Source organism: Ptiloglossa arizonensis, chromosome 7, assembly GCF_051014685.1.
Source record: "Ptiloglossa arizonensis isolate GNS036 chromosome 7, iyPtiAriz1_principal, whole genome shotgun sequence".
Lineage (NCBI taxonomy): Eukaryota > Metazoa > Arthropoda > Insecta > Hymenoptera > Colletidae > Ptiloglossa > Ptiloglossa arizonensis.
In genome coordinates this window covers 9631536-9646882 of record NC_135054.1, presented here as the reverse complement: position 1 = coordinate 9646882, position 15347 = coordinate 9631536, and the positions used below count along the sequence as shown (strand labels likewise).

The following is a 15347-nucleotide window of genomic DNA, read 5'->3' as shown; positions in this document are numbered from 1 at the left end:
TTTCTTGTCTAATTTTTATTTATCTTGTTTTATTAATTTATCTTGCAAGGTCTTTTATTTGAAAAAAATAATAATTATTGATGTCATTGAAATATGTATATTATTCTTTATACACATTTACACCCTCGACGTTAATTTACTCACCATATTATTTTATTCGTTTTTCATGATAAAAAATTGCATAGCTAACAAATGTATATAGAACAGTACATTTGATCTTTATTATCCTCTTCTCTATTTTCCAGATAGTACGTTAAAAATACGTAGGCTGTCGCTAGTGTTGTTTCTGGGCGTTAACAAAAAATGTGAATATCAACGTACCATCAACTCGTAGTTTATGGCCATCTTACCTCGTGACTGGCCCATTGATTATTAGTCTTATGTACGAAACCACAAAGACGGTGTGACCGTTGAACATTTAGCAAGAGAAAATCGTGCTAGAACAGTGAATTGATAGCACATTTCTTTACTTCTTATTTCATTACATTGGCTCGTAAGAGCTTAATCTTTGTATACCAATTTCAATTATTTCTGAATAAGAATCAGGATATTGTTATCAAATCAAATATGGGATCGCTTTTTCGAAGCGAGGAGATGACCTTGTGTCAACTCTTTTTGCAAAGTGAAGCAGCATATGCCTGTGTCTCAGAACTTGGAGAACTTGGCCTTGTACAATTTCGAGATGTAAGTTTCAAGTTGTAATACACGTTACACATGTATTTTATTTTAATATATATTTTTTTGTACAATTTTCATACATAGATTCTAGTAAAACATATCCAGTACTTAAACTGATAAATAATATCAAGTATATATTCTCTTACAATATAAAGATTACTTTTTTCAGAAAGAAATTATCATGTTTAAGAATAGGAAAATCTAAATTATAAATTATTAGAAATTCTTTCAATATTATTATACCATGTTAAAGATATTATAAGAAAAGAATAGAAAGTACTAATCTAATATTGACAAAATCAAAAATTATTCTATTTAATTATTTTTAAATATTAATGAGCATTATGTAGATGATGTTTTATCATCTAAGAATGAAAGTGGTATAAGTTAATACATGAAAATTGAGTTATTACCATATTTCTGTTCCTTTTGTCAAGTCCATTTGAAATAATAGTAAAATAAGACTAGTTGCAGTATTCATAGATCTGTCATTCAGAATGAAAAATATGTATATCAATCTTATTACTAATAACTCAATGTTATTACATTTTTTAATTTATATAGATTGTCTTATTCCATTGTAATATTGTAAGATCAAATTATGTTAACTATATGATTCATATTTTTGAAATACTTGAATATTTAATTAAATCTGTCTTGAATGTTCTATTTTAATTTTATAGATGGATTTCTATGGATGCTATTGCTGTGTATATGAAATTTTATATCTTATTATTGCTGAAAATTGTTGTTCACAAGTAAAATGATTTTCTTACTGCTCTCATAATGTAAAAATGTTCTAAAACATACAACATTATGTAAAATAATAAGTAATAATATGAATATAGCATACATTGTAAAACTAAATAAGCTAACAAAAATTCATAAGTAATATAAAATTAAGGGCAAGTGTTATTTATTAAAGACACTTACTACATATTGTTTTTGAACATTCTTTGCATATGTTTTAACTGCAGTCTTCACAAAGTTGAAAAATTTGTTTTGTAGTTGGACATGACAGTGCTCTTTTTGTACAAAAAATAATGTAAATTTTATTGTTCTGTTAAAAACATGTTTAAATCTGGCATTAAGTCTGGTTTTATCTATTTGTTAGCTAACTGTCTAAAAATATATTAACTGTGGCTATTCACTTTTGATCATTTTTAATAAGTGTATGTATTTTGTAATGTTAGATAGATCTAAAAGATTTATGAAAAATATAAATTGATCAATTGTTTCAGTAGTAGAATATTTGATTTATTAAATCTGTGCTGTATTTTGTTATATAGTACAATTTTCTGTTTGTTTTAATAATTTAAAGAAATTATATTATTGTGGTATAGGCTGGGTAACAAAATTGGTGCCTTTTATATTTTACGTACAAACAGGCTTTGAAAATTAACTGTTATTGCTCTAGTAAAATACATATCAAAATTGCATTCAATTTTTGTATTATAAGCTGAGCATATTATGCAATTGTAGTAACTTTGAAAATTCAATAATTATAATACTTGAATTATATTAAATTGATAGGCATTCATTAATTTTTTTTGCAGTCTTGGAAATATAATAATGTAATCAAGAATTATATAAACCTGCAAATAATTCCATTAACATATATTTTATCATTACTGATTTAAAATTGCATAAGACTGCATCACCCTCCATAATCCTGATAAATGTTATGAGCAATGATAAAAGAACATTTTACTTGAAGATATAAGAGGTTAAATTTTATGTATTTTAAGTCACAGTTATTGGGGATCATAAGAGTCATTAGAAAAGTAGAAATTGTAAATTATCTGGACAACGTAATTATTTAAAATAACTAAATCCTGGTTCACCTAGCAAATCAGCCTATTTGTTACCTTCTATAATATTGATATTAATATTTGCGATTTAGCATTTTAAATATTTTTGACATTTCATTACTATTGTTATTATAATCTTCTTATTTAAAAACGTATTCAATATGTAAATAATCATATGGCTTTATTCAATTACTTTAAAAAATATATATATCATGTATACATCATATAGGATAATGAATTTTCCTTAAGTAAAATAAATTTATATGTAGTTACAAATCATTTTGAATGAATGAAAAAAATTAATTTATTAGTTAAAGGGGAACATCACTTTGAACACAGAAGAAAAGGCCCATATTTGGGATTTTTCATGACAAAATGAAATTTCTCAAAAAGGTGATTCATTGATATTAATCCTTTCGTATACAATATCGTGTGAAACTCGTGGTAAAGAAATCAGGCCAAATATAAGAACCACGGGTGAGTCTTCCTTATATTTGTATATTCAAATATATTTATTTCAAATATATTTTTAAAAATATTAGAAAGAAACCCTTATATGATGTCTTAAAAAAGAAATTTAGCAATCACAAGGACAGTAAGAGTTGTGTCCAACCCTGTTGTTGTTTATGACACGCGTCATTGTAACTTAAATCGTAGGGTAAAGGGTTTAGTTTGTATTTTGAAGAATATTTCTGATAATTTTCAATGCATGCAAAATGTTAGCATTTTTATCCAATGGAGCCCACTTTGTTTGCATCGTTGACAAATTTTCTTTGGTCCAGGACTGAGAAATCATTGAAGGAATTAATTGGAAGTCCATAATTTGTATGATTATAAGATTCTATCAAGTTCCATGCTAAGAGTATAATAATGTATGCTCAAAACGGCGCGGTAGTCGCGGACGTTCCACTTTTTTTTTTAGTAGAAGAGTTACACCGGTATCTCATGGCGGCGAGGTAGGGCAGAACCACGTTGTCTCGTTGCCGCTCTTCTCGGAGGCTGTACAAAGGACGTTCATAAGCCCTAATCTCACGATCACCCGTGGCTCCTATGATCGCGCTCGGCTGCAGAGAGATGCAAGGGTGACTTGCCTCTCGTTCGCTACCAACGCACCTCTTATCTTTTATGTCTTCAAGGGGAGGGACCAACCCCCTCCCTCGAATTCTGGGACAACTGTCATCGAAAGACTAGGGGGGCCGTATTTTTCTGCGATCTCTGCCCTCCCTCTGTCACTGTTTCTCCACGACCTCCTTCTGAAGAAGGCCATGACTACTCAACTTCTCTTGCTATCAAGTATAGCTCGCTCCACGCCCAGTAACAGGAGGTCCACCCTGATTTGCCTTGCGAAGATATAGCGCTCACCTGTCTTCACGGGGCACACCTTTAGAGTGTACTATATGTACATGTCCTGGTTAACACAGCTAAATGGTAATCATAAGGTCAGAAGATATTAATAAATAATGCAAAACATCTTCATTGGTATTATTATATTTTTTTTTTATGGGAGGAATCTTCCTAAGATTTTTCCGATCCCTTGGGGTGAAGTTAGTGGGATTCCCTGTTCTGGCTACCTGGATGCAAAGTTATCAACTAAACTCTGGGTAATACAATTAGTTATGCCTTTTATATTTTACATAATTAAAAGGCACACGATCATCCTCGCGCATTCACAAAGGAGCATTAGGAATTGTCAGTGGAAAGACTTTCAGTGTCCCTTTTCGTGCGATTGCACGTCCCCGTTACGGTGTCACAAATGCTCGGTAGCGGGCACGATTATGCTGTCATGTTGTCACTCGTTTAGGGAGCCGTTCTGTGGGCAATTGTGAGGCTTAAACTCACAACGACCCATCAAATAACGATTTAAAATCCATCTGTTTCTAAATCGTAACATATTCTATTATTTTTCCCCTATTGATAATTAATCAGTTCAATCGGTTAATTGTATTTTCTAATTAAAATTATCAAATTTCATTTGACTTACTTCACATAAAATTTCAAGTATGTAGATGTTAATATGATGTATATACAACTAGTACGTTAGTATCCAAAAGTGTTGACAATCGCAGATAAATAAGAATACTTAAATTTTATTATGTGCACACTCGGAAAACCATTACAGTGATATGGAGTACTTAGAGCAGTCACAATTCTTGGCATTGTCTTGTTGAAAAATAACTTGGAGAGGACGAAAATTGCAGGCTGTTATAGTTCCTCCGTTGGTATTTTGCACTATTAATTCGATAAGTCGTAAACTTGACTGTTCGAGCTTGTTGCAACCGCTAAAAGTAGTTCAAGCCATGACATTGCCACCATCTAAATTGCACTTTCAAAAATACTTCGGTTTCTTTCTCAAATCATACCAATGTTGAACATAATAACTATCAGGACTATCCAGATTAAATTCTTTTTCGTCGTTCAAGGTTCTCTATATGAACAAGAGTGGTAAGAACAAAAATGAATATAAATAATGGTACAGAATTCCAGGAGATCAACTTTAATCATCTTACACCATACTTCCGCAAATATTGTCGTCTCCGATTTATTTTTCTACAAGATAGTGCCAATATTTATGAGTTCTTTTAACGCAATAGAGCGTCTGTAATAGATTGACCATTTCGTTGAACTGGAATCGAGTCGAAAATTTGTAGGAACGATCTAGTATACCGAATCGAATTTTTAATGTTATGCGTCGTAATGATCATTACGATAATCATTAATTATTTGTTATATGTTTATTATTTGTCAAATCTTGCATAAATCTGATATTGATTGATGTGCTTTATAAACCTAAGGAGGTTTAGAACACATTTATTCGATTTCTCTAAACGATATAGTTATTAATATTATATTTTTGCAAACAAGATTAGTTTTATTCATTATTCGAAAACTTATAATGATTTTACCTAATCAAAATAGATGGAATACTATAAACATGCGAAATACGCGGTGTATCATAAATCTACCCAGCACTATAATTCCATTTGTAAACATGAATATCTGTAAACAATATGTTCACGTATAAATCTTCATTTTACAACTTTCAAGTTATTCATCCATTCAGAATTATTTTCTTTTCAATTGTATCACTAACAACGAATTACCTTGTTTAGAGTCAGTATTCACCGTGAATTTTGTTATAAAATAAAGCAAATATAGTTTGTTTACAAATCGTAAATCGGTTCTTCTTCTTCGCATTAGTACTATTTACTGTACAGAAGGTTATTTCAAATTTGTGGAATAAATCGAAATATATAAATTCACCAATAACGAATAAATATATTTTTGTTATAACTCAAACATTTGATTTCTAAATCTATGCTTACCAGTACTTTTGTTTATTTTAATAAATGTATATACGTATAATATTTGTACAAAAAGTGTTTGAACACTGTATGTTCTGCTATATTGAATTATGCATCAATGTATAGCAAGGTCATCTGATTGTTTCAATAAGTCTTTTAATTTATTTATTCATAATTTAATTTATATTTTTAAGTGTTTTAAAAATATTTCAATAACCACCCTAATAATATGTATTACATATGTTTTACGTCTAGCTTAATCCTGATGTCAATGCTTTTCAACGAAAATTTGTTAGTGAAGTACGTCGTTGCGATGAGATGGAACGTAAATTAAGGTATTTGGAAAAAGAAATTAAAAAGGATGGTATTCCTATGCTTGATACTGGAGAGAATCCAGAAGCTCCTCAACCTCGAGAAATGATAGATCTAGAAGCAACATTTGAAAAATTAGAAAATGAACTACGAGAAGTGAATCAAAATGCTGAAGCTCTTAAACGTAATTACTTGGAGTTGACTGAATTGAAGCATATACTTAGGAAGACGCAAGTCTTCTTCGATGAGGTAAGAACACTGTTGTTAAAATTTATTTGTATAATATAATATAAAAACTGACCTTACTTGTAATAACATACCTCGTAAAAAAGTTTTCTTGTAATGTAGTGTCTTTATATGATATACAGGTTGTCCAAAATGTATAAGACAAGTTGAACCATGAAAATTTTTCATATTGAAAGAAAGCAAAAGCGCTTTATCATTTGATCAAAAAGTGTACGGTTTTAATACACAAATTGTGTACTAAACTTAACTGTGACACATTGTTAAGTTAGTGCAAATATATATTCAAAAACTTCGAAAACGTCTTAGATTGTGAAAACGATGAAAGTTTTTGATTCCTTTTGTCTTGAAAAATTTACATGCTTTGGCTTGTCAAACAAGTTTAGAGAACACTGTAAACCATGTATGTATTATACATTATATACGAGGTAAATAACAGCAATACCAGAATTCCAACGTGGTTCATAATGATACGAAAAAAGTTCAGAAAAAGGAATATTTGTCTAGAAGGGACGCATAATGTGATAAAAATCTTTTTGTTTTTCTAAAAGAAAAAAAAAAAAACGGAATAAATGGAAGAAAGAGAGAGAAATGTGCTTTAATTCTCAAGTCAAATAGAATGTGTACGAAAGCAAAACATTTTAACGCAAAAGTTGTTTGTCGAAATACAGGGTGTTCCTGCATTCTCAGACATAATAAAATATCTTGTTGACAACTAATTAAAAACAGAAAGTTGAAAAATGTCTTTCATGATTTTAAAAGGGGATTCGAATGGTATTAGTTCTTTAATACATGGATGTTTTGAAAATCATTTCGATGTTACTTTTCTTTTTATTACGAACCTACATATTTTTTAATATTCATATTTCGCATTCCTGTTGATTTTGCGGAATCCTTGTTTGTAAACATTACTTTTATCTAATCAAAGAGCTACAGCACCAAAACAGAATTAGTCTAGAAGATATCGTATCGCTATAGTTAGGTAGTTATTATTTTATTGTGAGTTAAATACGGAATATTTGATAGTTGTAGAAAAAATTGAAAGTGTCTACGCATTAAAATATTAATAATGCCATTTGAATCATCTCTTAAAATAATGAAAAACATGTTCCATCTTTTCTTTTTTTAATTAGTTGTCTACGAGATACTTTTCGATGTATCGATTTATATGAGACACACTGTACAAAATGGAGAAATTTAAACACATTTTTGGGTATTTTTACTCTTTGAACGAATTCTTTACTGGGATAGACATGCTTTGAATATTTCATTAAGTCTTTTTTCATCAGTCGTCGAATACCGGATAAATGGATTTATTCGATGAATAAAGATATTCTTTTCATTTCAAAAATGATTTATCGTTATCTTTGAATAAGGTTTCTATCTTTATTCGTATCACATTTTGTTATAACGAAGATACAGAGAACGATAAAATCTTTATTCCAAGGTGAAGATTTACTCAGCACCGCTCTTACAATTAGTACCGAGCAAACAGGGCCCTTGTCCTGGGCCTTGCACTTATTGTTAGTTACTTCCATATTTTATTAAGAACAGATACACGTAATTATACTAGTTGACGTATCTCTTTCTTCGTAATGTATTTTAACAATTATATTATTTTTGTGGTAAATTCAAGTTAAAAATTATATCGGTAGAATTGAGATCTACCGTAAAATGTAGTTTCCTAAAAGATATAAGTTTTTATAGTACATTGTACATTGTACACTGTAACAGTAAAAACTTAAAAACTTTTTAATTATAGTTAGTCCTTCGTTAATACTCACACTTTTTTCATTGCAAAGTTGTCCCTACCAATTCCTCGAACTGTTTCGGAGAAGAAAGGGTCTGGACAAGAGTCTTGCAGACCTAGTCATAAAATGTTTTTCGTTTATGATGCGAACGAGTCAATCGTATATAATAATTGGCAATTCATGGAATAGACCCTCCCTCGTTAGTGTTTACGATACGATCCCCTAACATGCGAACATTATCGAGGTACCACTGTATATTAAATTAGAAATAGCGAGTTTCGCAATCTTCAATTGCACTGGGCCTCGTAATCTCTAGAGACAGCATTGTATAAATCCTTCCTCGAGTGAAAATAATATCATTACTCGTTTTTATTTATTGCATCGAGAAAATCTATTTGTCGTTATTCATCAAATAAACATAATACGGTTTATTCAGCCCCCTTTTAAGTAATGGCTAAAACTAATATATCTCTTATTCGAGTCTTTATTTACATAATTTTTGTATATAGATGATAACATTAATCACTTAATCTGTATATTTGCTTGAAACAGATAACATGTTTGTAAACTCTGTGTTTCTGATTTCGAACGATGCATATTTCTTTTTTTAATGTTTTTAATACAATAACGCAGGGTGTGATATGTCTCAACGAGCCTTATTACGCACTTCCTGTTTACACTTAAAAAACATATGTGTCCTTGAAATCGGTATAAATTGCATGTTTAAAAAAAGAAGTGATTCTTATCACATTACATGTTCCTTTATACAAAAATTTCGTGTATCTAACTTTTTTCGTATTAGCATAAATAATTAAAATATGTCAGTTTCGCCCCTAACTGACTCGTCTTGTATACATACTGGTTGAGAATACTTATATATTTATACAAAGTTGTTGGCAATAAATAATATGTAGAAATCGAATTTATTAAAAAACTATAATTATATGTTTTAAAGTGCAACAGAAAATGTACATTTATACTTTTGTCAGGTTTTAACAAAACAGTTAAGAATTTTGACATTCAGATATATTTATTGAACTATATTTTTCGTCTTGGTTTTTATAATGTTTTACATTGTACTTTGTATAAATTAACACACTTTGTATTAGATACAATTTCCTTTGCTAGAATAATAGCTAAGGAATTTAAAAATAATACAAATTTAATATTTAGACGTAAATTTTGTACGGAAAATGGTTTCATTACATTATGTAATAGAATTATTAGGTTGGCGAATCTGAAATATCGTTTATTTTTCAAACAAAAATATTATAATTGATTAAAATACTTCGCATGTGATTTGGCCCGCTCTTTATCCAATTATTGTTCTCACTTACAACAAATGTTTTCCTTTTTCTCGAATCTGAACTTATCTTCAATTAACTGCATACTAAGTGGTAAAGCCCCCCCCCCCCCCCCCCCTCAATTGCAATCTTTTATGGCTATCGCTGTCAAACGATACTGATAGACATCGCTTTTTCCCGTATCAGTTTACTTCTGCAGTAATTCAGAACTCTGAAAGACATCTCTTCTTCTTTGATATTACTTTTGTTTTTAAATATTTTAATCTTGTTGTTACTTTGGATCTTTATGACCGCTTCATTGAAAATATGTCAGTTCTTCCATACCGTCGGAGTTTGCATTAAATCGCAGAAGAAGTACTTGGTTAATAATAATACATTTTTATTGTACCAGGATTGTATACAAAAAGAAATAAAGTACTTGTTCAGTAAGAGAGTAATGTAAAGAGTTAAAAATAAGTATATGTTTTGATAGAAAGGTGACATACATATGTATATACGGCCATAAGATGTCATTGATTTAACCCTGGAATTGAATATCTTGATTATTCATGATGTGAAATAAAAAATCATAAATGATTAACTTAAGTTTGTATAGTCTTTTTCGAAAAGTATTGTACACGTGTTGTAAGAAATTTAATTCTCTTTATAAGATATGGTATATAACAATTAATAATAAAATAATACTTTGCTTCTAGTAACGCGTTATGAATATATAAATTATACAAATACATACGATGTATAAAGAGACAAAGCCGCGTAAGCTATTCCACCTGTAGATAGCACTAATTTATGTTGTCAGACTGTAAAATTCAAATTTTAGAGAAATGATATTTCATATGCACCAACCTAATATAATGATATAAATGTGACACTAATATAGTGCACATGAATTTCGTCAAATGTTTAATTGTCTTATATACGAAGTTCAATTTATTTGATATAAAACAAAATTATATAAATACTTAAAAATAAAACAATATCATTATTTGTGTATTTTGATTTATGTCTGAATATTTTGCAATATGAATTGGCATTTATTTTGTTCCTTAAATTCATAATTTTGCACAATCAAATATGCAGTGCATTTTTTATGAAAGAACAAAATAATCATATGTATATTCTTATGTATTTATTTTTATAATATACTATACTACTAACAATGTTTTTATGAAACATTTTATAAGGACAAACTTGATACATATAATTATATGATTCATTAATTGTGAATGCAAATATAGCTTTGTAAGCTATACAAGTGATTAAGATGCATGTTAATGGAAATTGTGCATTATGTGTCTAATATCAATGCCTTTTCTGCAGTTGCTTTGCAATTTTGTATAAGCGGACCTAAATTATTTTACAGAATACGAACTCATAGTTATAAAGAAACCATTAATATTGCTAATAATATCAAGTCAGTGAATCGTTGACATTAGGTTGTGTTTGTTTTGTGTTACTAATAATACTGTTGAGTGATTTTAGGACTATTAATGTGTTAGTGTTGCCAACTAACTAAATTGCAGAATTGCAAAAGACACAAGTCACTATTTAAGCCCTATCTCCCTATGTCCCTTATATTTCCTTTATTTCTATAGAATATATTCTTAAAAATTACATTATATTTCACTTATAATTATCTTTTAAGTGTTTGTTACACATTAATAATATACATATGCATAAAAAATATTTTGCTTTTATATATAAAAGTATTCAAGCTTTATATTAATTTTTGAAACTAAACTTTTTCTCGTATTTAAAAACATTTTTATAACTACATTTGGTATTATTAAGTAGTCCCTTTATCGATTGTTCATAATTTAATAGTTTTAATACATATGCACTATTAAGTTTATTGTATATAAACATTTACTAGACTATGTATTACATTTATTACATGCAATTATTCGTATATACCATTCTATATCCCCAGTTATCTGCAATTTCTCTCTTTTTTTTGTAAATTATAGAGCATTGCTCAAATATTATATTTTCCCGCATACATCGGAGTTCAAATTTCTTTTCTTCTTTTATTTATTATTTAAACTTTTTCTTTTTTATTTTAGTTACGAATTCTATATGTTACAAAGGTCTTTAACACGACGCACGATTTTTTAGCCATTTGCGGTTATCCGACAACAAATTTTTGAATAAAAATTGATCGGGGTTGAGTGTACAAAAATGATAATAATACAAATTTCAAAAATAGTTTGTTTTCATAGCGAAATGTAAAACACTTTGTATTGTTCAAATAGGGTAGATATATTTTTTCCACCACATTGCAGAGGACGTTAAAATATTCAAAAACCATATACAGTATTGTCTCGTTATAAGTAGTTTCTCCATCTCCTTCGCTGATTTTGTAGGTGCTGTGGCGAGTACGACAGATTGCGATAAGTAGATTGCTTATGGCATACCATAAAGTTTGCTCGAATTTTCGACAGCTCTTCGTAAAATTTGCTCTTCGTCTTCTTTCTCTTCTTTTAATTGTACTCATTCCACTTTACCTTCATCCTCTTAAATAATCTTTTTGAAAGTAGAATGTTCCTCTGAAGAAATTCCCAGTTTCTTCGCATTCATCCATAAATTGAACAGCTTCCTTTAGTCCACTTGCTTGATCAGTCGATTCTATCGATTGTATAATGTGGCTTATATCAAAACGAATAGATGAATTCAAATTTTCTTTTGCTTCCTCCCAATGGTCATAAATAAACATTTTTTTTCCATGCATTTCATATATAGTTTTCCGTCAAGATTGCTCACTCTTCGTTCAAAATTGTTACACAATATTTTTCAATCGAATTCTTTGATATTGCTTGTGTATTGTAATACTTTTTAAAGCACTTTGTATTGGTACACCTATTTCATTTTTGCAATTATGCCTCGATTTGTTGGTTGCAAAAGGGTCGTGGTATTGAGAGATAGGAAATAAATTTTAAAGTGTTCATTTTCGAAATTTACATTGTTATTTTTCATGCAGTCCATACCAATCAATTTTTGTTCAAAATTTTTTTTTGCCAGATAGCTGCAAATAGCTGAAAAATTCTGCGTCGCGCTAGTGTATACAGCCTGTATATAATATAATATTATATACAATGTTTAAATAATTATTTTTTAGATGTCTAATAGGTCTATAAATATTTATTATTATGGCTTTCAGAGATGAATCTACCTGTCTGGATCGGTAAATATTTGTTAAAAAGGAAGCCTACTCGTCTAATTTATTTTGACTTGAAAATTTAAGATCAAATGTTTTTATTGTGCATGGGTATTTTTTTCGGCAAGAATATAAAAATGTTGAAATTAACTATATGTCATAAACAAATAATTTTCTCATAAGAGATTTTTGGGGAATCAGGTTTCAGATAATTAGATCGTATAGAGTTGCTTTAATGTGTGATGCGATCTTTCCGCTACATTTTTTGTCACTAAATAGGTGTTATTTAAGTGCGTGTTAAAAATTAGAAAATAAGTTGAGAAATAAATCTAGTTTAATTTAGAGGTTTCCAAAATTTCTTTATTCGCGTCGTTTCTAGCAATTTAAGGATTTTATCACTGTTAACCGTTTCTTTTATTAAGTTGTCAAGTCTAAACACAGCTTAATATTTAGTAAGCATGTATTGTTCGACAAAAATAAGGCATATAAATGTTGCCTTAAGGTGTAACATAGTAGCGGTAGATGTAATGAAGGAATCATTTTACATCAGGAAGAAGCAACTTTATTCAATTTACTTGACTGAAATTTTAAACAATCTGCTGTGAAAAATATTTCATTTACGATATATGATTCTATTTGACACGCTTGTGTTTTCATCGAGTAGAATACGTTCGAACAATATTAAAATTTGAACTTAAATTTTAATGTCAGAATGAATTTTGCGACAAGATTTTTCGACAAATACCTACCAATTCAGATATATCGCTTCATCCTTAAAACGCGTGATAAATATTTCTTTTTTATACCTTATATAACGATACATCATGAAAGTGTAATTGCTTTTTTTTTTAAATAGAAATATATATTTCTTTATATACCAATTCTCTACATTATCCCGCACATACGAATATTAAAATTAGAGTTTTGACAAATGAATTTGTCTGAGAAATATATGAAAATTATTTATAAAATTAGTAATATATGCTAATAATGAAAAAAATATGCTTTACGTTACAAGTTGGTCAGATATTCCAATATCACAAAGTAGAATATTTGTGAATGCGAATAGTGATTGTAAATCTTATTTTCTTTAGCTAATTACAGTAAAAAGTATGATTTTATTAATATTATACTTTCATCGCTGTGGCTATTTTCTTTTGTCGTCACAATTCGTTGCAGTTCAATCTCTTCTTGCAGAGCACAAATATATTATATAATTCGATCATAATAATAAAATGAATAAATCTATGCTACAGTGCAGTTAATATTGTTCATCGTTTTTGACATTATCACTCATAATTATAATCATATGAATGCTCCATTTGAAGTTATTGATATGAATCACTGATTTTAAACATTCGATAATGTATCGTGGTAATGTGGTATTTCATATATATAGTGAAAAAATACGTGTGTACAGTGTTCATACAAATTTTCTGAATGTTACAAATATATAATATAATATATTTTCTGAGTGTAAAAAAGTTAATGTATCGCTATAGACTTTAAAATATGTTGTCTCTGAAATCTAAAGGTGATATTTCAAAGGCTGCAGTGCATAATAATTTATATTAGGACTACGTGAAGTATATGATGTGTATTTCAACAAAGGAAATTACTAGAGAGTGCGATGCAAGCAAAGTTTCGTAAGGCGAATTTAATAATTTTAAATATAAAAAATGCTCATCTGTAAAAATTGAAATATCTTGCAAAGTATTCAGTTTTAGTATATTTTACTGTAATATTTTTATTTTTCGACTTATAAGAAAAGAAAGTATTAAGTTGTTAAAAAAGATTTTCGGAAACGTTTTTTCATAAAAAACTTTCGGATGAAAAAAGTGTAGTTTCAGTGTGCAATAAATAACACTTCATTAAATTCTTTCTTTATTAAAGGAGATAAAGAAAATGTTTAAGATATATTTCAAATATATTTTAACATTTTTACAAGTAACAAATATATAATAAAAAAGAAAAAAATATAAATGATAATATGTAATCATCCTTGTACACGGACTGATTGTACAAAATATTCACACACTTTTGTATATTTTTCATGATCGAAATACTTTCCCTCTTTATATGTTGGAAAGTAAAGAATTAAATGAAATTTTATTCATTACATATTTGAACCACTTGTTTTTTGGAAAGTATTGTGATGTTTTCGTCTCTATAATTTATATGCAGGATCATGCGGAGAATCGATATACGTAAAAATACAATTGCACTTTGCAAATGCATTAAATTATTAAACAATTTAAGTTTTTCTTCTATCAATATTGTCTATAGACAACTGAAAAAGAGGAATCACCCGTTTCACTATAGGATGAGTTACGAGGTAATTTGAGTTCCCTTTCTAGTATAAATTTTATCAAAGTTAAATTAGATGCATTTACAAAATTTATGGAAAAAAAATAATATTATATGTTTAGTAATGTGTTGTTTCTTCAACGCCTCGTGGTACCACTCATTTCTCTTAATAATAATAAACAAAACGAATAACATTTGAATCGCTTATCAAAACACGGCAAAATGTGATGTAATAATTTTCCAAGGCCACGGTCTATAGAGTTCCATTTATATTTGAATGATCTAATAGTATATATTTTTAGCACTTTAATTCGCACATCGCTATCCATTTACTTATCGATTTTTCCGAAGTGTTATTTAACATATTTGCAGTTATAGATGCACTGGTAGATATGTGTTCAGTTTTGCTCATGAATGTTCCGAGGTCTCAAATAGCTCCAGACTAAACGAATGTAGAGAAGTTATCCTATCATGTATGTTATATA

The 15347-nt window shown here is 28.8% G+C and overlaps 1 protein-coding gene across 4 annotated transcripts in view; it reads left to right on the top strand.

The window, feature by feature from the left end:
- Nucleotides 1–381: 381 nt before the first annotated feature.
- Vha100-1 (V-type ATPase subunit a family protein Vha100-1) overlaps nucleotides 382–15347 on the top strand; it is a 56859-nt gene continuing 41893 nt past the window's right edge. For all 4 annotated transcript variants that reach the window (XM_076317045.1, XM_076317048.1, XM_076317047.1 and 1 more), the window contains exons 1-2: nucleotides 382–684; nucleotides 6047–6352. In XM_076317045.1, coding sequence (XP_076173160.1) covers nucleotides 568–684; nucleotides 6047–6352 — 423 coding nt within the window. In that variant the 5' untranslated portion in view covers nucleotides 382–567. The remainder of the gene's footprint in view (nucleotides 685–6046; nucleotides 6353–15347) is intronic.